Here is a 26,669-nt window from a genome sequence, read left to right on the forward strand (position 1 = left end):
TTCTTATACCTGTATCTCTCAAGAGAGCAAAAATCTTAAAAAGCAGTCTCAAAATTCACCCCTCCCTGCAACTAACACAAACCACAACAAACATGCCGTGATATTTCTCGAAAAGATACGCTGTTTATCACACTGTCAGAAGGTCTGCCAAACTCAATCTATGCCATAGAGGTGCATCCTAAGACATTTTTTCCTTTGCTTTATGTGTTTAATAGTGTCATAAATTCAATCCACCTCACTGACTTTACCAGCTAGGCATATTTTGTCTTCATATCTGGATGGATTTGAACTTATCAAGGTGACATGTGTGATTTTTAAGTGGAAACTTTAATTTGTTATTTCTTAAAACCCAGCACCAATTAGCAGGGATACATCGCCACCTTAACAAAGGAGCAGAGCTTGCCTCTACCTAGTCACACAGCCCTTGGTGGGTTTCCGAACTTGAGCCAGGCTACTTCAATCTCATCACACCTTATTATCTACAGCAGGCTGATAGGAAGGCAGGGTGAAGCCACGCACTGTCCAATTTTCATGGTAACCCATGAGGCCTGAGCACTTCAGAGTGGGCTCAAAGCCACAGCAAACCAGTTGAAGACTAGAACAGTATCAAACATCTTTCCTTATTTTCTTTTCCACACACAGATGCTCCTTATAAAGCAAAACAAAACAAAGGCACTTCCCCTTAAAAGCAGCAATCTCCCTAGGATACCATTGTCGTATTAAATTAAGATACAAAGAGTGAAGTGTGCTTAAAATCTCCCACATATGTTGGAAATAAAGTCCTCAGAAGTGAATGCATGCAAGCACCTAGCACCTAACTCATCATTAAGGAAAATTAGAATTAAAACACTGTGGATCAAGTAATTCTGAATAAAGATGATGATGTTAGGGCAGCTTCAGAGAACAGAAATTTATTTTTTCATCACAAATGTGCTTCTATCTTAAGTATTTTCTGACTTTGTACAATTATTGAATCAGTAATATGCCTGCTTAATTTCAAGTGCAGTAAATGAATTTCTTAAAGTTTATGAAAATATGTGTCTGCTTAAACAAATTCTCTTCATAGCCTGTTGGGTATTTGAAGTGTCCACGTATCAGAAGTCTTTGTTCTCAGTCTATAGGGAAAATTACCAAACACACTCCAGTGTGCCAGGTTTGAAAAGGTGCTAAAGAGAGCCTGCCTCATTACCTTTATTCCACTTTAGCTCACAGTGAAAGGTGGAAAAATTACCTGGGTGCCTTTCACTGTGATAGCTCCAACTGCCATAGACCTTATCTAATAGTTTATTACACTCAGAAAACAAAGCGTATTCTAGAGAAAGAATCCACGGCTCCTGTCTCTGACAGAATGGTCTCTTTGAATTCTTTTGTCAATTTCATAGATCTCTAACAACCAGAGGATTGTTTTTTAAATCTGCTTTTTATGCCAGCAGCACAATTTCCTCCTCAGTAAGTAGGACAGATTCATCCCAGGAGCACCAATGGATGCCTATCTGCTTAACTTGGGCATGACAGATTAAGCTTCAAGCGTGTGCACTAAATGCCGCCTCCTTGCTTACACCAATTGTTCAGAGGCAGGCGAGTGGGGCCTCAGCTGCATTGTTCCTTGAACTGTCAGCTGATGAGCCAATACTGTCCTGAGACGGCCAACCAGCCTTGATTGAGCAAAGACCGTGGACAGGCAGGGCTGCCTAGACATGCCTCACTGCAACGGCTTTCAGGTAAATATCTCACCTCCAAATTGCACCTGCCTTAGGAAAGTTTCCCTGGACAATGCCTTGCAGGAAGCGTGCACTTGTTTGCTGAATATAAAAGAGAAAAATGAGGAGAGAAAAATGTGAGTTTAGAGAAAATGCAGAGACCTTTCATGTAGAGATAGATACTTTTCCGACCTGGCCAGATCTGAAATAAATGCTGTTATTTCTGGCCCAGCAGTTAGGCGGCACTGACTGGAAAAATTGCTAAGTAAAAAATAAAAGTAAAATTAGCAAATGAACAAACTAGGAAAACATGAGGGAATGAACAGTAGGCTAGATCTACCGATAATGTTTGATCAATTATGTTAGAAAATGATTTTTTATTAGAAAAATAACACTTGTAATATGATGCTTTCTGAAAGAGCATTTGCAGTCTTTTAGAGACCAGTATGTTGCATAAAGAAAACTGCAGAATTATAGTATGAGGATAACAATTATTCATAAACCATGAGGGCATCTTAAATTGCAGTTGTTTGTTCACTAGATATTACCTATAAAACTACAAAAGAAAGGTGGTGCTGCTGTTGCTTTTTTTCCCCCCACAGACATAAGACTCTAGAATCCATCTGTCAATGTTAGATTGAGCCGAGCATCACAAAAGCATGAATGTACTGTTCTCATGGTGATGTAATTGGTGGCTATTTTGCTCGTTGAAATCTCGAACCTTTCACAACCACATGCGTATGTTTGTCATTTATCCCTTTTCTCAGGTGCAAAGAAGGCTACCAAGGAGTCCGTTGTGATCAATTTCTGCCGAAAACTGATTCCATCTTATCGGATCCAAGTAGGTCATGCATTTTTCTTCTGTCTCTAACACAATATAAAGCTCGGAGTCACGGTTGCTAACTCACTGACCACCGGACCTCAGTTTTGTGTCTCCAAATGCTGCCGAGGGTGGGAGCTGGGGACAGGCGTTCACCTTCAAGGTTTGTTCAGAACTATCTCTGCTGAGGTGCAGGTCTTCTCCGGGGATGGAGCCTGGTTTCCAGATTCATCTCCACTGCTATCCTCCCATGGGAACTGCAAAAACTCCTGCTCCCTTAGCTTTCAGGCTCCCTTCCTGCCACTCTATCATGCAAACAAGGATATAGAAACATCAAAGACCTTATTATTTATCCAAAAGAGTGTTAAGAGAACTGTTATGTCATACTGCTTCTTACCTTCTGGTTGGTAATTTGTGAAAACATTAAACCCTATTAACTTTAACCTTCTAATGTAAGGAAATATACATATAAAATTAAATAAGAAGTTTTCAGACTAACTGTGAAAACCCTTTTTTTAGCAACCCTATTCGCATATCAGCGATTACAGTACCAACAACAAATTTTTTTTTCCGTTCATGAAAGAAGACAATTTGCTGCTAAGAAATATTGCCATTTATTTCTGTCTCTGTGGAGTAAAAAATAATGTTCTATACGAATATGCTCAGTTCTAGTCAAATGTGAAATTTTTCCTTTATCTGTTAATAATCTGATCTTTCAGTGACTGCTACAGTTGAATCACCACTAAGAAAGGGACTTTTATTGAATCAGCAGTTTAGTTCAGTGAAGATAATGACAGCATTTTTAGATTGTAAAAGCAATGTTTTGGTTTCCTGAATACCAAACATGCATAACATAAACTAGCAAAATACCATGTATTGATGGCAGCCAGTGGTCACCCTGTCTGTGTATGTGCAGGTTGCTGTATAATGAACATGTTAAGCCATCCTTCAACACTTTTCCAAGTGCTTATTTTTATTGCCCCCCCCACCCTGAATTTTTAAGTATGTTTCCCTGAGTAAACAGAATATTTTTTAAAGAAAATTTTTGTGTAATTCAATTTGCTTGTGTTTTATCTTGACAAGGCAAGCTGCCACCATACAGCATTAACTATTCTTTTCTTAGCAAATTTAGCTCTCATAAAGAAAAGGTTACTGCCTAAAAGCCAGTAACCAAGCTGGCCATGGTTGATCTCTGTTCTCTGAAATGTGAGGCTCTGGTCTCTAGGAGTTTCCCAGGTAGGGGACAGTTACTGGAGTGTGTGGTGTCTTTTCTATCTTGTAGTTTTAGCCACTTGCTCAGCTGATGTCTAAAAGGTATGAGTGTGGCTGGAGACATGTATTTGCTGCATTAGAAAGCATAAAAAGAAGAATGGGTTTGTTGATTTCATTTTCTTTTTATTCATTTTGATGTACTTAGTTTTCCTTTTTTTTTCTCTTTCCTTCTTCCTTTTTCTTCCCTTCTCTTTCCTTCCCTTTTATTTTCCTTTCTTGTTTTTATTATTTTCTTTCTTACCTATGCCCCCTGTCTTCCTCCCTCCCTCCCTTCCTTCCTTTTTTCTTTTCCTATATAGCTGTAGAATACCTGTTCGGTACAGGGTACTGGAGCAGGGCTTGCATGCAGAACAAAGTAGGTAAAATAACCTTTCTTTATACAATCTAATAAAACCTTTGCCATTCTATTAAACATAATAGTCCATCACTGCAAATGTTGCGAATGAGAGCACTGTACGTGTTGAAGAAACCAGGACTTGAGAAACCAAGCACGGCACTCAGAGTTGGAGAATTCAGGTTTTTTATGCCTGTGGGCCCAGAGGAGTTAAGCCTCCAAGCTCTGAGCTCCGAACAAAGGGGTTACAGAGTTTTTATACATGGACAGGCATGATTGAGCGGGTTTGCAGGGATTGGGCGATTGCAAAGAGCAGGACAAGGGTGAGTGAGATAAGGCCTAATTCCTAGCATTGTGAGTCCCCACTTTCTGAGACTACATGGCCTATGTGATCCGGACTTTGCAAGGAGCAAGCTGAGTTACAGAGGCAGAAGGAGCAGGAGGTTTTGTAAGATTTTAACTTTTCCTCTTCACTCCCTCCTCTTGATGCTTCTATCACTCATTGTAGAAAGCATCATCTCATGTTTTGGTAGGACATTCAGAACTCCCCTTCATTTAGGGGGCTATATTGAGTTATTATCATTTGTAACTTTATGGATTCAATTTGAGAGGTTATGAACTGGGTAATAGCGTTGAGCATACAAGGGCCAAAAAGGAGCGCCGCAAAGAACATGAAGAGAGGACTGGTTAAAGGGAAAAGCCACGATGCCCAGCTCCAGATATTGTTCCAGTTATCCCAGGCGTTTGCTAGTCCCTCTCTCCTTTTGATGATTTGTTCCCTTAGCTGTTGGGCCATGTCGCTAACTATTCCTGATTGGTTTACATAAAAGCAGCATTCTTCATTCAAGAAGAGGCAGAGTCCTCCCTTTTCAGCTGTTGGTGCATTTAGCCCTCTCCTATTCTGTAAACTCACCTCAGCCAGGGAATCTAGTTGGTCCTGTGAGGCCACTAATGATTTGGCCACTCTCTCAATGTCGTCTGTGAAGTCCTTGGATAGTGTGTGGTAGAAGGTGGTTGATGAAACAATCCCTCCTATTCCCATACTTATCCCAGCCATAATTCCCAGGCCAACTAGTAGGGGTATAAACTTGATGGCTCTTTCTGACTACATGTGTGCTGTCAGAGTAACAGTGACAGTCTGGTTGGTAGGGACAATATTCATCCGGGGAGTGAGGAAAGCTAAGGGGCAGATACCCCTCCAATTGACCAGTAGACATAAGTAAACAGCTGTGCCACAAAGAGGCCTTGATGGGGGCAACACCATATTGTATTTGTGGGAGGATGAGTGAGCCACTCACCTTTTAAAGTTTGATTACATTTGTTCCTGGTTAAATTGCCTACAGGTTCAGTCCCTCCATCATTTGTAATGCATTCTGGAGCCTTCTGAGTTAACTCAATTGCCCTTAAGACTGGCTCTTGTAGGGGGGGATCTATAGGAGTTCCCATGGCTGCTGCATTATTTCCTGGTACTGGTGTAGCTAAGTACTTTGTAGCTCCTAAGGGTAAGCAAAGCCAGCAATCCCTGGGCAGCTCGGCTCTGGTGTCATTAAGAAGGCAAAGACTTGCATTGATAACCGGGTACAGACGAGGGTCTAAGAGGGAGTTAACTCTGGAACCTGGGTCATACAGCCAGCAGGCAGAGCCTGATTTTTTAGAGCAAAGATGATCCATGATTTCGTTTGTCTGCATTATTGTTCCTGTCCAATAGGTTTTTCCGTTTATTTGGCAGACAGACACTTGGTCTGGGTTGTAACATCTGTGTGGCATTTGGGGGTAGGTGGAGGCACAGTGGCATGTTGGCAATGCCATGGTGTTGGGATACCGCCTGGGGTCTGGATCCTCTGGTGGAGGGAAGATAGTGGCAGTGAGGAGTATAACTGGAAAGCATTTTTGGCACCCAGACCTCTGGACATGCATCTCCTGATTATGAAGGCAGTAGGTGATTGGCCTACAGGATTGGCTATCTATACATTGTTCTAGCTGATGGTTAAGTAAGTGATTTTCCAAGGGTTGACTGTAATGTTGACAGGTACATGATGGATAAGGACCGGCACCATCTGTTACAGCAAGGGACACCAGAAGGCTGCAAGCAGCCTGCACATAACAGATAACTGAACACTAACAGAAAGTTTTCTCCCCATATTTGGGTGGCCACAGCTACAGCAACTGAGCCTGTTTTGAAGAGGGGTCAACTATACTGTGAGCAATTTAGTTAAGTAGGGAGAATCAATCATAAGAGACATCTAATAAGAATGAGGCTTCCCACTACTGTGAGATAACAGACAGCTAACCACAGCTTCTGACCCAAATGCCAGTCCTGGAGTGCTACTGAAGCTAGTCCTGTAGTGAAGAGCACAGCAATAATACCAATCAGTGACAGAGGCCAGAGTTGACAATGAGAATCCATCTATATTTTGATAATCAGATCCTCAAGCTTCCACCATGCATTGACCAGCCAGCTGCTGGAGTGTGGCTGGAGCAAGGCTGAAGAATCCTCAAGCTTCTGCTGTCCTTTAACTAGTCAGCTTCTGGAGTGACTACAGCAGGGCTCAGCTTCCTTCGTGGCTGACGGCTGTTGTTTTTGGAACCAGACCTTAAGGGGATTTTTGGGGTCCCGAACTGTTTTCCAGGTGTCCGCACCACAGGAAGCCACTGCCTTCTTGACTCTGGTGTGGTGGATGCAAGGGATGACGCCTGTAACTTTAATAGCAGTAGGGGTTGCCAGGATGACCATGTGAGGCCTGTCCCAACTGGCTGAAGCGGTTCCTTTTTCCAGTCTTTTACCCATACCTCATCTCCTGGCTGATAGGGATGAACCCAATTGCCCAAAAGAATGGGTGGCCTTTCTAAGATTTCTTGGGTGATATGGTGGAAGACTTTTCCCAGGGCCTGGAGGTGTCGGGACATCTCCAGGTCAGCTAGTTGTTGGGGGTCTCCCTTGAGTTTTCCTATCACTGGGGGTGTTCTCCCATATAAGATCTCAAAGGGAAAGTAGCCTGAGGATCTCAGGGTGTATTGGGCTTGGAGTAAGGCTAGGGGTAACATGTTGAGCCAAGATAACTGGGTCTCCTGTCAGAGTTTAGCTAATGTAGTCTTGAGGGTCCGATTCATGTGTTCAACTTTCCCTGAGCTCTGTGGCCTGTAAGGGCTATAAAGCTTCCATTTGATTCCCAGTGTCCTGGATAAACTCTGGATTATCTCAGACACACAAGCTGGCCCATTGTCAGACACTATGGAGAGAGGCAGCCCATATCTGGGGATTATGTCTCTTAGCAGGGCCTTGGCCACTGTTCATGCCCATTCAGTGCACGTGGGATAGGCTTCAGCCCATCCCGAGTACATGCAGACTATCACAAGTAAATATTACAGCCCTGTAGGGCTTGACTTCAGTAAAGTCCACTTCTAGACCTTCAAATGGCGGTGTCCCAACTGTCTGCACCCTGGGCTGGCTCTTGGTCCTTGGCTGGCATTTTGTGCACAAGTCACACATCTAGCGCTAAGCTGGGCGCACAGGGTTGGGAGCTCAGGAGTGAAATAGTCACCGCTCAGTAAGCTTTCCAGCTCAGTTTTTCCTAAATGAGCTGTCTCATGGTGTTGTTTTACCAGCTAGGCTGCTATATTGCTGGGGACAAAGAGTCTTTGGTTTCAGAGCTTCCACCAGCCCTCTTTTGTTTTTGTTTTTTTTTTCCCCCTTATTTAGAGCCCATTGATCTTCTTCCTTGGTATCTCTTGGAGATGGAGGCAATTCTGGTGCCAAGAGGACGTTGAAGATTGAATTGGGGTCCACTGTGGGGCTGGGTTGGGTCACTGCCTCCTTGGCTGTCTGGTCAGCCAACCCATTTCCTTTGCTGATTGGATCAGTTCCTTGCTGATGGCCTTTACAATGTATGACTGGCACTTGGGAAGGCTTCCAGACTGCTGCTAACAGCTGAAGGATTTTTGTTTGTTTGTTTTTAATCTCTCTTCCCCCTGCTGTCAATAGCCCCCCACACACACACTTTTTTTTTTTTTTTTTAATAAATGGCTCCATGAACATGTAAAGTAGCAAAGGCATACTTTGAATCAGTATAGATGTTGACTCGTGTCCCTTCGGCGTGCCTTAGCACCTGGGCGAGTGTCCATAGCTCAGCCCATTGTGCTGACCACCCTTGTGGCATGCCTCAGCCTTCACTATCTCATCAGTTGTTATGGCATAACCTGCTTTGCATTGCCCATCTTGGATGAAACTACTTCCGTCAGTGAACAGTTCCAGTTCTGGGTTCTGGAGGGGAATGTCTGTCAAGTCCAGCCTGCATGAATAAATTTCATCTATGACCTCCTAACAGTTACAATCAGGGGTTCCCACTTCCATAGGTAAAAAGGTGGGCAGGGTTCAGTGTCTGCACAGTCCTCAAGTTGGACCCATGGTTTTTCTCAAAGCAATCCTTGATAGTGAATCATCCTGGAGCTGGTCAGCCACTTATGCCCCTGGCTATTCATCAGGGCAGTAACACCATGGGGAACCTTTACATTTATATTTTGTCCTAGAGTAAGTTCACCTGCTTCTCTGACCAAAACCGCAGTGGCAGCTAATGCCCGGAAGCATGGCAGCCATCCCGCAGCCACTGGATCCAGTCATTTGGACAGTTATGCGCCCAGGCACTGCCATGGCCCAACTGTTTGTGTGGGAACCCTCAGTGCAGTGTGCTTTTTCTCATGTACAAAGAGGTTAAAGTCCCAGGTCACTTCTAGAAGCCCTAATGCTGGCTCACTGGTCGAGCATCTATCTCCTTGAAGGCCTTTTCCTGTTCAGGTCCCTACTCCAGGGGGCCCTTAGCAGATCCTGCTGTGGCTTTAAACAAAGGCTTGGCGATTTCAGAGAAACCTGGTATTCAGATCCGGCAGAATCTAGCAGCCCTGAGGAACTCATGGACTTCTTTCTTGGTGTCCCGCCAAGGTATTGAGCAGGTAGCTTGCTTGCTCTCATGTCTGAGCACCCAGTGCTTTTCTGTGATGACAGACCTGAGATACTTGACCTCCTGTCTGCAGATCTGAGCCTTTTTCCCTGACACCTGGTATCCTGTGGTGGAGAGTAGAGCCAATAGGGCTTTGGTGCCTCTCCAGCAGCCCCCTTGGGTGGGACTGGCTAGCAACAGGTCATCCACATACAGGAGCAGGGGGTAGTTGAAAGTTTCTCTGGGAAAGGCAGCAAGGTCTGCAGCCAGGGCTTCACCAAACATGGTAGGTGAGTTTTTGAAGCCTTGGTGGCAGTTGGATCCAAGTCAGCTGTGTCTTGCCCCTAGTGAGTGGGTCTTCCCATTCAAAGGCAAACAAGGGGTGGCTGGTGACAGCTGGAGGCAGAAGAATGTGTCCCTGAGATGGAGGCAGGTGAACCAGCTTGCCTGAGTGGGTAAGAGACTCAGGAGAGTGTAGGGATTTGGGGCCACTGGATGGACAGTGACCACTGCACTGGTGATGGTGTGGAGGTCCTGGATGGGGCAGTAGTCATTCCCTCCAGACTTTCTGACTGGTAAGATTGGAGTGTTCCAGGGAGACTGGCATTCAGTTAGGATCTCAGCATCTTGTAGGCACTGGCTGTGGTCCCAAATTCCCAGGCATGCCTCTTGTGGTACTGGATATTGTTTCTGTCTAATAGGAGTGGCTCCTGGCCTCAGGTCCACTACAATGGGGATATAGGTTTTGGCCAAACCTGGGGGCCGCTTCTCTTCTCAGACATCAGGGAATTCTTTTAACAGTCTTGGGGGATTTATTTGTTCCCTTCCTGAGGAATAGAGGCACCATTCATCTTCCCTGGGCATGGTCACAGCCGTCATCAGAGCCGATTGGCTCCCCAGGGTGAGGCTCGCAGACTTTCCAGGGGCAAAGGTGATTTGTGCCTCCAGCTTTGTGAGTAAGTCTCTACCCAGCAGAGGAATGGGGCATCCCAGTAGGTAAAGAAATTCATGAATCACCAGATGGCTCCCTAGCTGACACGAACAGGCCTTGCAAAATAAGTGGGGTGCCATGTCCCATGTGGCCCCAACAATATTGCTGTTTGGCCTGTGAGGGGAGCCACAGGTGTGGTTGACACAGAGTGTTCAGCTCCGGTGGCCACCATAAAAGTCATTGATTGGCCCCCTACTTTCATCGTGACCGTGCGATCCCGGGGGCCCAGGATCAGGGAGCCCAGTCTTCCCTAGTCTGATTCTGCTCTGGCCAGGCCAGTAAGGTTTTGGATGGCCGGCTCAGGCTGGTACCTTTCTTTGTTGGGTTGACTGAACTTCTTCAACCTTTGGATGTCCCGCTGCAATGGGGGCACTCATTCTTCCAGTGTCCGGTCTCTTTGCAATAGGCGCACTGGTCATGGCATAGTGGGAGTCTCTTCTTCGTTTCCCTGTGAGAGGACAGTCTGTTTCACTTGGTCAGAGCTCCTCAATGCTGCTGCTAGCAGGGCTACTTTCTGTTTCATTTTTCTGTCTGCTTCTCTTTGGGCTTCACGGTCTCGGTTCACAAAGACTTTATTTGCTACCTCCAGGAGCTGTGTAGCATTCATCCCAGTGAAGCCTTCCAGTTTTTGGAGCTTTCCTTGGATGTCTGCACAGGATTGAGCCCCAAAGGCAGCATTAATCATTCGCTGATTCTCGTGTGTCTCAGGATCGAATGGGGTCTATGTCTGGAACACTTCACACAAACTGTCATAGAAATTGGTGGAAGTCTCATCTGCTTTTGGGATTATCGTTGTAATTTTGGACATATTGGTGGGCTTTTTGGCTCCTGCTCAAAGTCCATGTAGAAGGACATTACGGTAGTGACCAGGGTTTCTTGTCCTTCTCTGGTATTGAAACTCTGATTAGGTCTCGTCTCGGGCATTGCATCTCGTGCCCATCTTTCTACATCTAACACCTCTGTGGGGATTTGTCCTTGGAGCCATTTTTGGGCCTCTGTTGCGATGTGTCACCTTTCTTCAGTAGTCAGGAGCGACATAAGGAGCTGGCAACAGTCGTCCCATGTAGGCTGATGGATGTGGGAAATGGACTCTAGGAGGTCAGTCATAGCCTGTGGTTTATCAGAGTATGATGGGTTATGGTGTTCCCAGTTTAGGATATCAGCAGTGCTGAAGGGCTGGTAATAGAGGATGGAGCAACCTGGCTGGACTGAGCCATCCTCATTCACTTGTTGAGGACCTTGAGCTTCTCACAGTGGCATCTGATGGGTCACGGCCAGCTGGCTAGATTGTTCGGCCAAGCAGAGCTGCTTCCGTACTGGCTTGGGGCTGGAGTCTTGCTTGTGAGGTGGTGCAGGGGACATGGAGGGAGGTGGACTGTCTGGCAATGGCTCTGGTGCTGGCTGTGCCGAGGCTTCTGTAGTCAGGGGAATGTTTGGCAGGGGTAGCAATGGGTCTTCCACTGGATATCCCTGGAATATAGATTTTTTCCCCTTCTTTCTTTTTTCTGAGTGGTTGGACCACAAACACCCTACTCTGTCCCTGTCCACTGTGCTAAATCTTGCCATAGGGGCAGGGTCTGTGTTATTAGAAGCCAGGAGTCTATGTGTGGAAACTGATCTGGATGTCCTGGAGTCCCAGTGACTACCTACTGTACTACTTGGACAGTGGGCAAGGTCAAGAGTGCCCTCTGGCAGCCATCCAACATCAAAGGATGGCCAGTTGAGCTCATATAAGTTATGAAGCTTCCTGGGGGTCATCTTGACTCTGTAATACCCTACAAACCCCTTCTTAAAGTTCTTTATCATGGAATCTAAAACTGTTGGCTTAGAGGAACTTCCACCCATGTTGACAAATGTAATCTACCTGGCAGTGTTTTGAGGAAAATTTAATCTCTTAGATGTCGGCTCATGGAGTCAGTCAACAGAAGAATAACCAGAATAACCATTAATTTCTCCCTCCCTGTGTTTCCTGCCCCGAGTCAGCGGTGCAGAGACAAACAAGGATGGGTGCTCCCTCAAAAGAGCAGACCATTCAGGTCCCCCCTTGGCTGCATCCCTGGGGGGAATGTAGGTGCCTCTTAGCATTGGCAGATCAGTATAAACCCCTGATCTGGATCTGTCTCACAGGGAGGGATTGGGTTCCCCCCAGAGGCAGACACTGCCTTGAGCCACATGAGGCCACCACGGAACCACAAGATAGGGCCCACTCGGACTCCACAGCCATGAAGTCCATGAAGCCACACAATCAAGCCTGAAGCACAGGCGAATCAGGCCACACACTTGTTCACATTCATTTTTTTTTTTGTCTGCCTGGTCACTCTCCCGAGGGAGGTTTAAGATGCCTCTTAGCATTGGCAGGTCAGTATAAACCACCGACCTGGACCAGCGAAGGGCGGGATCAAATACCCCAGAGACTGGCACTGCCTTTCAGTCTTATGAGGTTGTCATGGACCCGCAGGTTTTGGACCTTTTCAGGCTCTATAGTCTTAGGACTGTGGAGCTCACTTTCACTTTCTTCGATCAGCAATTATGCATACACAGTCACTCAGAGCTTATCACAATGCTTCCCTTTTCCCAAGTCCCCAGGTCCTCTATCTGATACTCCCTTCCTGGGAGCTCCAAGGAGGTGATCAGTCTCCTCTTCTACCCACTGGGGTAGGACCTCACTGGGGACTGGACCCAGGGCCTTACCTGATCCTGTGGCCATTCCTGGTGAGTTGGTCCATCCCTCCAATGAGTCTGTTTGGGGCTCGTCTGTCCAGAGAGTCGGAACCCCAGTCCAAAAGAGAACCTGGAATACCATCAGGTGGTGCTCCTCCTCATTCGTCTCGGGGCCTCTCCACTCCAACCCCAGCCCGGCTGAGCCACCAGCCTGGCTGTCATGGTTGGAATCTCGCCGGGGCCTCCAGAAATGTTGCAGAAACCAGTACTCAAGAAACCAAGCACCACACTTGGAGAGCTGGAGAACTCAGGTTTATTTGCTGGTGGGCCCAGAGGAGTCAACACTCCAAGCTCTCCGCACCAAACAAAGGGGTTACAGGGTTTTTATACATGGACAGAAATGATTAAGCTGGTTTGCAGGGGCTGGGCAATTGCAAAGAGCAGGACAAGGGTGAATGCGATAAGCTCCAGTTCCTAATATTGTGAGTCCCCACTTTCTGAGACTATATGACTTATGTGATTCAGACTTTGCAATGAACAAGCTGAGTTACAGAGGCGAAAGGAGCAGGAGGTTATGTAAAATTTTGACTTTCTTCTTCATGAGGACTGTGTGCTCCTAAAAGAAAAATGATCCTGTGATCAGTCACTAACGCTGAAAACCTTGGTCCTGCTGCCGACTGAAAAAAGATGCACAACTTGAGAGTTGCTAGTTAAGTTTTATTGGGGGCAAAATGAGGACTGCAGTCTGGGAGGCAGCCCCTCAGCTCTGAGAGACTACTCCAAAAAGGCAGTGGGAGAAAGGTCAATATATAAGGTTTTGGTGAAGGGGGAGTTCAATACCATTAAGCACTCATTTTAACCATTTTAATAAAAGGTTTTCTGCTAGCCAGGAGGATCTGATGTTACCATGAAGGGATTTGGTGCCTTTCTAGATATGAGGAAATGCAAGGACTGAGATCATAAAAGCTATTCCTAAAAACATCTAACTACCTGAAGACCTGTCCCAGCAGATTTTCCTGGAGCACAGAGCACCTCCCTTCACCCTGAGCTCCTTCAGGGGGCATTGAAGGTCAACAGCTATAGCAGCGCAGGGTTCAGGCTCAGCAGGGGCAGTTGTCAAATGCTCTTGTTGTTCAGTTATTGGCATCGCTCTTGGCAAGTGCCAATTTGCAGTTGACACTATATACATAAAAATATTTAAGGCAACCATATTTAAAATGGTGAGAAAATAGACAGTTTAAAAATTATGTTTAAGTAGAACATCATATGGCATATTGATTGTGTTCTAATAAATTATCATTAAAATAAGAGCTGTATGAAATAGTCCTATTAAGTGAAACAGCAAGATAGAAAAATATTTTCATTCAAGATTGCAGTAAGGACTTCCCTTTGTCCAAAGGTAGGGGGAAAAAACACACCATAATGCTAAAAGGGAATTTTAAGTTTTGGGGTTATAGAAGTATGTGGGGTTTTTTTTCCTTTTTATTTTGTTTTCTGTAAAATGATACATCATTAAGTGAATCAGAATGATAGAGTGCCCTGTGTTGGGCTGCATTAAAAGAGGCCTGCAAGGCTTATGCTTGCCCAGCTTCAAGACCAAAGAAAAGACAACCTCAGAGTCTATAAAAAAAGAAAAAAAAATCAATGGTTTAATGAATGGTTTAATATTTAAAGCAGGGCCTAAGAGTGAGGCCTCCACCCTATGTGTCAGATGGTGAACGGGACTTAGCAGAAGACTTTGTTGAGAGAAGAAATGCAAAAAGGCAAAGTGGTTGTCTGATGAGGCCTCACAAATAGCTGAGAAATGAAAAGAAGTGAGAGAAGGAGAAACAGAAAAAAGGAGAAAAGGAAAGATAAATCCATCTGAATGCAGAGTCCCAAAGAATAGCAAGGAGAGATAAGAAAGGCTTCCCAAGAGATAAATGCAAAGAAATAGAGGAAAACAATAGAATGGGAAAGACTAGACATCTCTTCAAGAAAATTAGAGATACCAAGGGAACATTTCATGCAAAGATGGGCATAGTAAAGGACAGAAATGGTATGGACCTAACAGAAGCAGAAGATGTTAAGAAGAGGTGGCAAGAATACACAGAAGAACTATCCAAAAAAAAATTTTTCATGACCCAGATAACTATGATGATTTGATCACTCACCTAGAGCCAGACATCATGGAATGCGAAGTCAACTGGGCATTAGGAGGCATCACTATGAACAAAGCTAGCAGAGGTGATGGAATTCCAGCTGAGCTATTTCAAATCCTGAAAGATGATGCTGTGAAAGTGCTGCACTCAATATGACAGCAAATATGGAAAACTTAGCAGTGGCCACAGAACTGGAAAAGTTCAGTTTTCATTCCAATTCCAAAGAAAGGCAATGCTAAAGAATGTTCAAACTACTACACAGTTGCACTCATCTCACACGCTAGCAAAGTAATGCTCAAAATTCTCCAAGCTAGTCTTCAACAGTATGTGAACTGAGAACTGCCAGATGTTTGAGCTGGATTTAGAAAAGGCAGAGGAACCAGAGATCAAATTTCCAACATCTGTTGGATCATAGAAAAAGCAAGAGAATTCCATAGAAAACATCTACTTCTGCTTCATTAACTACACTAAACCCTTTGCTTGTGTGGATCACAACAAACTGGAAAATTCTTAAAGATATGGAAATACCAGTCCACCTTACCTCGCTCCTGAGAAATCTGTATACAGGGCAAGAAGCAACAGTTAGAACTAGATATGGAACAACGTACTGGTTCCAAATTGGGAAAGGAGCATGTCAGGGATGTATAATATCACCTTGCTTATTTAACTTATATGTAGAGTACATCATCCACAGTGCCAGGGTGGATGAAACACAAGCTGGAATCAAAATATGCAGATGACACCACCCTTATGGCAGAAAGTGAAGAGGAACTAAAGACCCTCTTGATGAAAGCAAATTAAGAGAGTCAAAAAGCTGGTTTAAAACTCAATATTCAAAAAGCAAAGATAATGGGATCTAGTCCCATCACTTCATGGCAAATAGATGGGGAAACAGTGATAGACTTTATATTTAGGGGCTCCAAAATTACTGCAGATGGTGACTGCAGTCATGAAATTAAAGACACTTGCTCCTTGTAAGAAAAAGCTATGACCAACCTAACAGCATATTAAAAAGCAGAGACATTATTTTGCCAACATAGATCCATCTGGTCAAAGCTATAGTTTTTCTAGTAGTCATGTATGGATGTGAGAATTGGACCATAAAGAAAGTGGAGTGCCAAAGAATTGATGCTTTTGAGTTGTGGTGTTGGAGAAGACTCTTGAGAGTCCCTTGGACTACAAGGAGATCAAACCAGTCAATCCTAAAGGAAATCAGTCCTGAATATTAATTGGAAGGACTGAAGCTGAAACTCCAATACTTTGGCCACCTGATGGAAAGAACTGACTCATTGGAAAAGACCCTGATGATGGGAAAGACTGAAGGTGGGAAGAGAAGGGGACAACAGAGGATAAGATGGTAGGATGGTATCACCGACTCAATGGACATGAGTTTGAGCAAGCTCTGGGAGCTGGTGATGGACAGGGAAGCCTGGCGTGCTGCAGTCCATGGGGTCTTAAAGAGTTGGATATGATTGAGCACGTAAACTGAACTGAGGGGAATGGGAGAGAGTATTACCAGTTATAAGGGGAACTGACCTCAGGTTGGCTCATTGGTTACCAGGTAAACCAGTAGAGCAGCATGTGTTCCTTACTGCTCTTTGAATAAGATATCAGAGTGGAGACATTCTGATCTAAAGCTAGAACAATCATTACGTGAGGCCTGGGCAAGTGTGTAAGAACATCAGTCATGAGAGTATAGGTGAAACAGACATTGGTTGAGTAGAGGATGCATGGAGAACAGCCATCTTGAGGGTACTGAACATACACCTTGAAATTAAAAAAAAAGAAAAAGCTAAACTAAAAAACTTGGAGAAACCTATAGATGAGTCCCTGAGACAGTTTAAATAGGCAAAGCATTTATCTCCCATTCATCCACAAATACATCCATTGACTTATGCAATCACTTATTCTTTCCCCAAATACTTTTGATCTGAGACCCACAGAGGACCACTATTGGTCAGATTATGTTCATATTAAGGTGTACAAGGACTTCCCTGGTGGCTCAGATGGTAAAGTGTCTGTCTACAATGCAGGAGACCCAGGTTCGAGCCCTGTTTGCCTGGAAAATTCCATGGATGGAGGAGCCTGGTAGGCTACAATCCATGGGGTCGCAAAGAGTCGGACACGACTGAGCGACTTCACTTCACTTCAAGGTGTACAAACTGAGTTTAGCTCTGAGCCCCCCAAGGCTAGTGAGGGAGAAAAACATGGAGATATATAAGCGTGGGCATGATTCTAATGGAATCAGTATTCCTTTGTGACCTTGGCAGATTTATTAAACCCCTGAATCTCAGTCTTATTATCTGAATAATACCAATAAAACTACCTATAGGCATCTATTACCATGACTGACAAGAGGTCATTTCCAGATGAATATTAGCCCACATCCTTTGCTCTTCACCATCATCATGCTGACATGTTTAGAGTTTACATGTGTCAGGCACGGAGCCAAAGGGCTTTACCTAGATTATCTCATCAAACTTTCATAATCATCATCCAGCAGAGTTACTGGCATTTGATCACAGTTTCTAGATGAACAAATTAGGCCACAGAGATGTTAAATAAACTTCCTCCAAGGTCACACAGCTAGTTGATGCTGGGATCTAATTTATAATCCAAATGGCTTTAGGGCCTGAGCTTCCAACTGTGGGACTCTTTCCTTTCGTCCCTACGCCCTTCCTTCCTCTAGTTATTTTCAATATGACATTTATCAATCTAACTTTCATTGCCTGAAACTCAATGACCTGCAGCAAACATTATTCTAAGGAGCAATATTTGCACAATTTTCATATCTTAATGCAGCAACTTGAGCTTCTATCGAGATTTAAATCCCTAATGAAATTTCCTTGTCAAAATTCTTGCTGAAGGATCGTTTAATTTGCTGCTTATGATATCTTGGAATGACTCTATGCCCTGGAAATGAGTCCCTCCAACATCCTCCCCTGCTTTTCCTGCTTCTTCTCTTTCCTTCTCTTTTCTTTTTTCTCTCCATTTTTTGAATGCATGCTCCATTTAGTGAAATCCCAAGAAACAGGGAGTAGAAATCTCTGCTCTATTATTCTCCCCCAGGCAATGCAGATGATCAGAAGTGTGTTCTTTTGTCAATTAATTTTAAACAGTAATAATATCTCAAGTTGCATGCATTTAGGAAATGAAGCCAGGATGTCACTCTGAAAATCTTAATGCCTAATAGGACCAGTGGCCTCAGCCTGGGTCCTCAGGCCTGTTGATCTAAACACTCCCCAAAAACCTGCAGTCAGCTCTACTCAGAAAGAGTATTGGTAGGGAGTTTCCCAAAGACACCCATACCCCATCCTCTTGCCTTTCAGGATTTCATGTAGTATATGGAAAAGTGTGCAATATAACAGCTACTAGATGGACGGGCATAAGGAAAGTTTCTCTGAATTGAAAGTGTAAAAGATCTTGATTGTAATCCTGTGACCATTTGCTCTTAGTAATGCGGCCTTGAGTAAATCACAGTGTATTGAGTCACAGTTTCTTTATCTATAGAAGAATCCTTCAGGTACCCTGGTTGAAAAAAGAAAACAACCCTCAGTACAGAGCAGGCTGTCCTGCAAGTCATTAAAAAGTGGGGTCGAATGCATAGCTGAAATAATCCATACTCTATTCATCACTCACTTATCCCCTAAATAATTAAGCACATATAAAGTACACCATGCTGTGGATTCAAATAGTAATGATTAAGAATCCTACTATCAATAAACTCATAGTCTAGGAAGCTGCATTTATTTAAATTGAATTACAGGCTCCAAAGAATGTGCTGTGTATAATGTATTAATTTTTTTTTAATTGACTCATTCACTCAAACTCTTACTAATAGTTTGATGTGGGGCAAGTTGCTTAACTTTGATGGGTTCTAGTTTTCTTCTTTATAAAATAAAATAGTAATTGTCTTTAATGCAGACAGCTTTTGTTGCATTAAATAAAATCCATTCAGAGTAGTTTGTGCTTGACACATAGTGAAAGCTTAATAAATGTTGTCTAGTATTATCATTATTTTTTATCTTAACGGTTATCATTACCTTTATAACTACATGGTGTTGCTGCATGAAACATTATCTGACCTCAACTATCTTTAGTTGCAGAGAAGCAAGAAAAAAATTGTACAAACAAATGCAAATAAGGAAACACATTAAAATACAAGACAGTTGAAGGAACTTTTGTCAAAATGGGGGACAATAAAAATTCACCTAAAGTGGAAGGAAGGGTATGGGTTGTTCAGGTAAGGCTTACTTAGGCAAGAACAATGTAGTGAGTTTTTCATATGTAGTTCTGTGGCTGTATACTGTTGCACAGGCTGAACACTGCCCAACATGACAAGTATCAATCATACAAAAGTGTGAAGGATTCTCTATAGAGGTGCTCTACATGGCCTTGGGTAGGAAATTTCCATTAATAAGTTATATGGAGAAAGAGACGATTCTTGAAGGTACAAAGCATAAACTAATAACCACTTGCTCTTGGTCCATTAATTCTTACTAATGAGAGAGGATGTCTTCCTGACTGAAATCTGCTCAGAATACTTAAGTTCTTACATTACTCTGTTCTCCAAGTAGTCGCAAAAACATTGCTAGTAGAATATGTTAATGTGTAAAATTTTACGTATTATTTTCTCTGACCTTGAAAGAAGTGTAACAATTAATCAGATTTTGATCATGCCTCTTTGAATCTTACAGAGTCCACCAACTCTATCAGATCTATTTTGTTTTTAGATATTCAATCACTAATATCTTCAAGTCTACCCATTTAAATTGTACTAAATACTTAACTTTTACCAATTAAACATGCCAATGCACACTGTTTCTAGAACGCTAGGAAGATACATATATTTACAAGAAATCAAACATTTATAATGGTCACAACACTCAGAAATAACTACCAGTATTCGTTTTAGACCATAGCATTCCAACTGTTCTGTAATTTTTATGTGGAATGCATAGTCACTCAAATTTGGAAAATATGTATGTTTACACTTAATATATGTTATTTAAAGAGTAATTTGAAGTCCATGCATTGCAAAATGTGATATGATTACACATTGCAAAATGTAATAAAATGTTTCTGTTTTCCTAATTTTTCTTATCAACATTTTTGTTTTCCTTATTTTCTACAATACATACTTACTAACAATAATTATGTGAAAGGATGATAGTAATAAACATTTTTTGATGTGTCTACATGCTAGCCACTGTTCAAAGCATTTTTCAGATAATCCTCATATATGTATGTGTGTGTGTATGTGTATATATATATATATATATGATTCACTCCTAGGCATATATATATTTGTCTCTATATTATATATATATATATATATATATCTTCTTTTCCAGTTTATTTCCCCGTATAGGTTATTACATAATATTAATTGGGCTTCCCAGGTGGCTCAGTGGTGAAGAATCTGCCTGCCAATGCAGGAGCCACAGGAGATGCGGGTTTGATCCCTGGGCTGGGAAGGTCCCCTAAAGGAGGAAATGGCAACCTACTCCCATATTCCTGCCTAGAGAATCCCATGGACACCGGAGCCTGATGGGCTATGGCACACGTGGAAAAAATATTGATAACATTCCCTATGCTATACAGTGGGTCGTTACTGTATTTTTTATATATAGTAGCATAAATACGTTAATTGCAATCTTCTAATTTATCGCTTCTCCCCCATTTCCCCTTTGGTAGCCATAAGTTTGATTCGGAGATCTGTGAGTCTGTTTCTGTTTTGTAAACAAGTGCATTTGTATCATTTTATTAGATTCCATATGTAAGTGATATCATAGGGTATTTGACTTTCTCTGTGTGACTTACTTTGCTAAGTGTGACACTCTCTAGGCGCATCCGTGTTGCTGCAAATGGCCTCATTTTGTTCTTGTTTATAGCTGAGTAATATTCCTTTGTATATATGCACCACATCGTCTTTACCCATTCCTGTGCCAATAGACATTTACTTTGCTTCCATGTTTTAGCTGTTATAAATATTGCTGCGGTGAATATTGGGATGCATGTGAATTTTTGAATTATATTTTCTACAAATATATATGCCCAGGAGTGGGCTTGCTGGATCATGTGGCAGTTATGTATTTAGCTTTTTAAAGAACTTCCATACTGTTCTTTATATTGGTTGTACCAATTTATATTCTCACCAACAGTGTAGGAGGGTTCATTTTTCTCCACAGTCTCTCCAACATTTACTGTTTGTAGATCTTTTAGTGATGGCCATTCTAACCAGCATGAAGTGATAAATCTTATTGTAGTTTTGATTTGCCTTTCTCTAGTAATTAGTGACGTTGAACATCTTTTCATGTTCTTTGGCCATCTGGATGCCATCTTTGGAGAAATGTATATTTAGATCTTCTGCCCATCTTTGATTGTTTTTTTTTTAGCTGGAAGAGGATTACTTTACAATATTGTGATGGTTTTTTACCATAATCAACATGAATCGGCTGTATGTACGCATGTGTCCCCACCCTCTTGAGCACCATCCAGCCGCCCTCCCCACCCCATCTCTCTAGGTTGTCACAGAGTTCCCTGCTTCATACAACAAACTCTCACTAGCTGTTTTACATATGTTAATGTATATGTTTCAGTGCTATTCTCTAAAATTATCTCACCCTTTTTTCCCCCACAGTGTCCAAAAGCCTGTTCTTTATGTCTGGGTGCCTTTGCTGCCCTGCATGTAGGATCGTCAGTACTATCTTTCTATATTCTATATGTGTGCATTGGTATGCTATATTTGTCTTTCTCTTTATGACTTACTTCACTCTCTATAATAGGTTCTGGGGTCCAACACCTCATTGGAACTGATTCAAATGCATTCCTTTTTGTAGCTGAGTAACATTTCATTGACAATATACAGCCTTGACGTACTCCTTTTCCTATTTGGAACCAGTCTGTTGTTCCATGTCCAGTTCTAACTGTTGCATCCTGACCTGCATACAGATTTCTCAAGAGGCAGGTCAGGTGGTCTGGTATTCCCATCTCTCTCAGAATTTTCCACAGTTTATTGTGATCTACACAGTCAAAGGCTTTGGCATAGTCAATAAAGCAGAAATAGATGTTTTTCTGGAACTCTCTTGCTTTTTCCATGATCCAGCGGCTGTTGGCAATTTGATCTCTGGTTTCGCTGCCTTTTCTAAAACCAGCTTGAACATCAGGGGAAACGCTGGACTGGAAGAAACACAAGCTGGAATCAAGATTGCCGGGAGAAATATCAATAACCTCAGATATGCAGATGACACCACCCTTATGGCAGAAAGTGAAGAGGAACTAAAAAGCCTCTTGATGAAAGTGAAAGAGGAGAGTGAAGAAGTTGGCTTAAAGCTCAACATTCAGAAAACGAAGATCATGGCATCCGGTCCCATCACTTCATGGGAAATAGATGGGGAAACAGTGGAAACAGTGTCAGACTTTATTTTGGGGGGCTCCCAAATCACTGCAGATGGTGACTGCAGCCATGAAATTAAAAGATGTTTACTCCTTGGAAGAAAATTTATGATCAACCTAGATAGCATATTCAAAAGCAGAGACATTACTTTGCCGACTAAGGTCCGTCTAGTCAAGGCTATGGTTTTTCCTGTGGTCATGTATGGATGTGAGAGTTGGACTGTGAAGAAGGCTGAGCGCCAAAGAATTTATGCTTTTGAACTGTGGTGTTGGAGAAGACTCTTGAGAGTCCCTTGGACTGCAAGGAGATCCAACCAGTCCATTCTGAAGGCGATCAGCCCTGGGATTTCTTTGGAAGGAATGATGCTAAAGGTGAAACTCCAGTACTTTGGCCACCTCATGTGAAGCGTTGACTCATTAGAAAAGACTCTGATGCTAGGAGGGATTGGAGGCAGGAGGAGAAGGGGACAACAGAGGATGAGATGGCTGGATGGCATCACGGACTTGATGGACGTGAGTCTGAGTGAACTCTGGGAGTTGGTGATGTACAGGGAGGCCTGGCGTGCTGCGATTCATGGGGTCCCAAAGGGTCGGACATGACTAAGCAACTGAACTGAACTGAACATTCCATTGGCAGAACTGTCTTATCTATTCATCTGTCGATGGACATCTAGATTGCTTCCATGTCCTAGCTATTGCAAATAGTGCTGCAATGAACACTGAGGTACAAGTGTCTTTTTCAGTTGTGATTTCCTCAGGGTATATACCCAAAAGTGGGATTGCTGGGTTGAATGGTAGTTTTATTCCTTGTTTTAAAGGAATCTCCATACTCTTCTGCATAGTGGTTGTATCAATTTGCATTCCCACCAACAGTGTAAGAGGGTTCCATTTCTCTACACCCTCTTCAGTAAATACTATTTGTAGACTTTTTGATGATGGCCATTCTGATCAGTGTGAGATGATACCTCATTGTAGTTTTGATTTGCATCTATAATAATGAGCAATGTTGAACATCTTTTCATGTGTTTATTAGCCATCTGTTTGTCTTCTTTGGAGAACTATCTGTTTAGATCTTCTGCCCACTTCTTGATTTGTTTGCTTGTTTTTCTGGTATTGAGCTGCGTGATCTGCTTGTATATTTTGGAGATTAATTCTTGGTCAGTTGTTTTCTTTGCTGTTATTTTCCCCCATTCTACAGGTTGTCATTTCATCGTGCTTATAGTTTCCTTCATTGTGCAAAAGGTTTTACATTTAATTAGGTCCCATTTGTTTATTTTGTTTTCATTTCCCTTACTCTAGGAGGTGGGTCATAGAGGATCTTGTTGCCATTTATGTCAGTGTTCTGCCTATGTTTTCTTCTAAGAGTTTTATAGTTTCTGGTCTTACGTTTAGGTCTTTAGTCCATTTCGAGTTTATTTTCTGTATGGAGTTAGCAAGTGTTCTAATGTCATTCTTTTACATGTAGTTGACTAGTTTTCACAGCACCACATGTTGAGACTGTCTTTACCGCACTGTATCTTTTTGCTTCCTTTGTCAAAATAAGGTGCCCATAGATGCATGGATTTATCACCCTATTTTCTATCTGTTCCGTTGGTATACATTTCTGTTTTTGTGCCAGTACTACTGTTTATACACACACACACACACACACATCACACACATATATATTGAACTGTTTATACATTCTGGAGATTAATCCCTTACTGTTCATATTGTTTGCAAATATTTTCTCCCATTCCGTGGATTGTCTTTTTGGTTTATGGTTTCTTTTGCTGTGCAAAAGCTTTTAAGTTTAATTAAGTTCTTTTTCCTTATTTTTCTTTTCATTTTCATTATTCCAGGAGGTGGATTTAAAAAGATACTGCTATTATTTATATCAGGGATTGCCATACTGATTTTCTGCTAAGACTTTTATAGTATATGTCCTTACATCTAAGTTTTTAATCCTCCACTCTGGAGGCAAAGGGGCCTCCACTCTAGAGGCAAAGCCTCCACTCTGCCCACACCTACCTCTCTGAATAGGAAATCCTAGCAGTGCTCTCAATCACTGCCTACAGGGCACCTACACCTGTGGTTGGTGTAAACCAGAAGTTGAGTAGCCCATGGGATAATCTGCTCTGGGAGGCTTCAGCTCAGAAAGGGTGCTCTGGTTCCACCCTTCCCCATTCTCTTCGGTTTGAGGGATTTTAATAGGGTTCTTGCTACTCACATAAGCTGTTGATAGCTTGAGCAGGTTCAGTCTTTAATAGAGTATAGTTTTATATACACAATATTTTGCTATTTATTTCTACATTTGTCATATTTGGCTAATTATTTATGCATGAGGATGGCACTCCACACAACAGATTTATAAATTGATGTAGCGTTCTTCTACTATCCATAATGTATTGCCTTTTTCACTGAAATCTATGTGCAGATAACCTTTAGTGAATATTCCAATGGCCTTTTCATTTGGAAACTTCCAAGTGGTACACTTTGAGTGAGTGTAATGAAGAATTGAAAGGAAAATGTTGGAAAAAATTGCCAAGAGTATCTGAAGATTAAAAGCAAAGAAATAGTTCAGTTCAGTTGCTCAGTTATGTCCGACTCTTTGTGACCCCATGGACTACAGCACGCCAGGCTTCCCTGTCTATCACCAACTTCTGGATCTTGCTCAAACTTATGTCTATTGAGTCAGTGATAACAAACAGTTACCACAAGACTAAATCGGACTTAACCCAAGGGTATACAGGGCATCTGACGTTACCTTACTCACAGCTGTTCATACTCCCTCCTCATACTCTATTTTGGATAAATTTAAACCACATTGAATAGCATTACATGCATCAATAGAGAGTTATCACTACCTCCTGCAAAATACAGAATGAGATACTGATTTTCACCTATGTTAATGAGACTTTTCCTAAATGCATCTATTTATTTACCTTCTGTGCACATAAGCTGTTATATTTTGGAGATAAACAGCAGTATTACTTCTTTCTTTGAAGGTGTTTTGTATGATGCTGCTGTTAAGAGATGACCAACACAATACTACACCCAGTTGCACACCCCTCATCCTCCTTTCCTTGAGCAAGCTATTATGTTTTGAGAGAGCAGGATAGAGCAGTTTCACTCTTGTGTAACTGACATGAAATGGAATGATTTTAGCTATTACCATCTTCATTTCTAATTTGTTTTTGTAACTATTTCATTTTTTATCTAGTTTAAAAAATTGGACACACCAATTTTAAATAGCCTCTCATAATGTGGGTCATAAAGGTGAGGCAGAAAAGTATAAATATTGACCACATGGTTGACAGTAAGCAGAGACTCAGAGTTCTGGGTTTTCTCTTAATATTAAGGTTATATCTTTAATTTCAACTGAGATGTTCTTATGCAAGGAGAACACAGCATGTGGCAGACATTGACTGTGCCTCTATCTCTGTTTCCTCATTGTTTATCCATCCTTATTCGTGGTCATTCTATAGTTGAAGAAATGATTCAGAGAATTTAATTAGCCCATCAAAATCACTCAGTGTGTAACAAGTTAAACTCAAATCTGCTGCTTATACCCTTTAACTTTTTAAGTACTGATACTTTATCTTAGGGACCAATAAAATGTTTTTATTATTAAGCCAAGGAACTGACATTTCAAGGACCAAGTAACACACAGTAGGTGGCTTTAGAATATTTTTTGCAAAAAGAACCTTTTTAATTTTTTTATTCATTCATTATCTAGATGGATTTATCTATTCTTTGTTTGCTTGAGCTTTCATGAGGAGTTAAAGGCAAGGCATTCTCCATCATGGCTAGCAGTATGATTAAAGATTCAACTTAAAACAGGTGAAAAGATGGGTGCATAGTTACTACAGTTTGGGATATAATGCTGTGTTAAGCCATACAATACAAGGTGCATAGTCTACTTACTAACAACAAGTACTGAAGAAAATTCTGAGCAGTTAAAATGAATTTTTGATGACTTGATGATTCGTTTTATGTGAGAATAAACCTTTGAGATCAGCACTGGATCTTCTAAGTTTCTGGCTCTCTTAACTTTTCAGTCTCTCCCTATGAATAGAGTTTAACTGTTCATTTATACTGGATAGTATGTACATTGTCTCCATTTTCTTTGGAATCTTAAAATCTTCAGTCCTTTTAAGAAATTTGATGGGCAAATTAATGTGGAATTGATCTGGCCGATAAACACTTGATTCCCACTGTGTTTAAAACCATGAGGAGATTATCAGGCTTTCAGTTTTCCCGGATTTATTGTCTTCACAGCAATGCTCTATGATTATGCTGCTGCTGCTGCTGCTAAGTCACCTCAGTCGTGTCCAACTCTGTGCGACCCCATAGACGGCAGCCCACCAGGCTCCCCCATCCCTGGGATTCTCCAGGCAAGAACACTGGAGTGGGTTGCCATGTCCTTCTCCAATGCA

At 42.2% G+C, this 26,669-nt stretch overlaps 1 protein-coding gene across 6 annotated transcripts in view; it reads left to right on the top strand.

Moving 5' to 3' along the window:
* Positions 1-26,669, top strand: part of NRG3 (neuregulin 3) — a 1,214,780-nt gene that overhangs the window by 913,542 nt on the left and 274,569 nt on the right. For all 6 annotated transcript variants that reach the window (XM_069571557.1, XM_069571555.1, XM_069571558.1 and 3 more), the window contains exon 3: positions 2,468-2,541. In XM_069571557.1, the coding sequence (XP_069427658.1) occupies positions 2,468-2,541 (74 nt within the window). The remainder of the gene's footprint in view (positions 1-2,467; positions 2,542-26,669) is intronic.

Source organism: Ovis canadensis, chromosome 25 (genome assembly GCF_042477335.2).
Source record: "Ovis canadensis isolate MfBH-ARS-UI-01 breed Bighorn chromosome 25, ARS-UI_OviCan_v2, whole genome shotgun sequence".
NCBI classification, from domain to species: domain Eukaryota; kingdom Metazoa; phylum Chordata; class Mammalia; order Artiodactyla; family Bovidae; genus Ovis; species Ovis canadensis.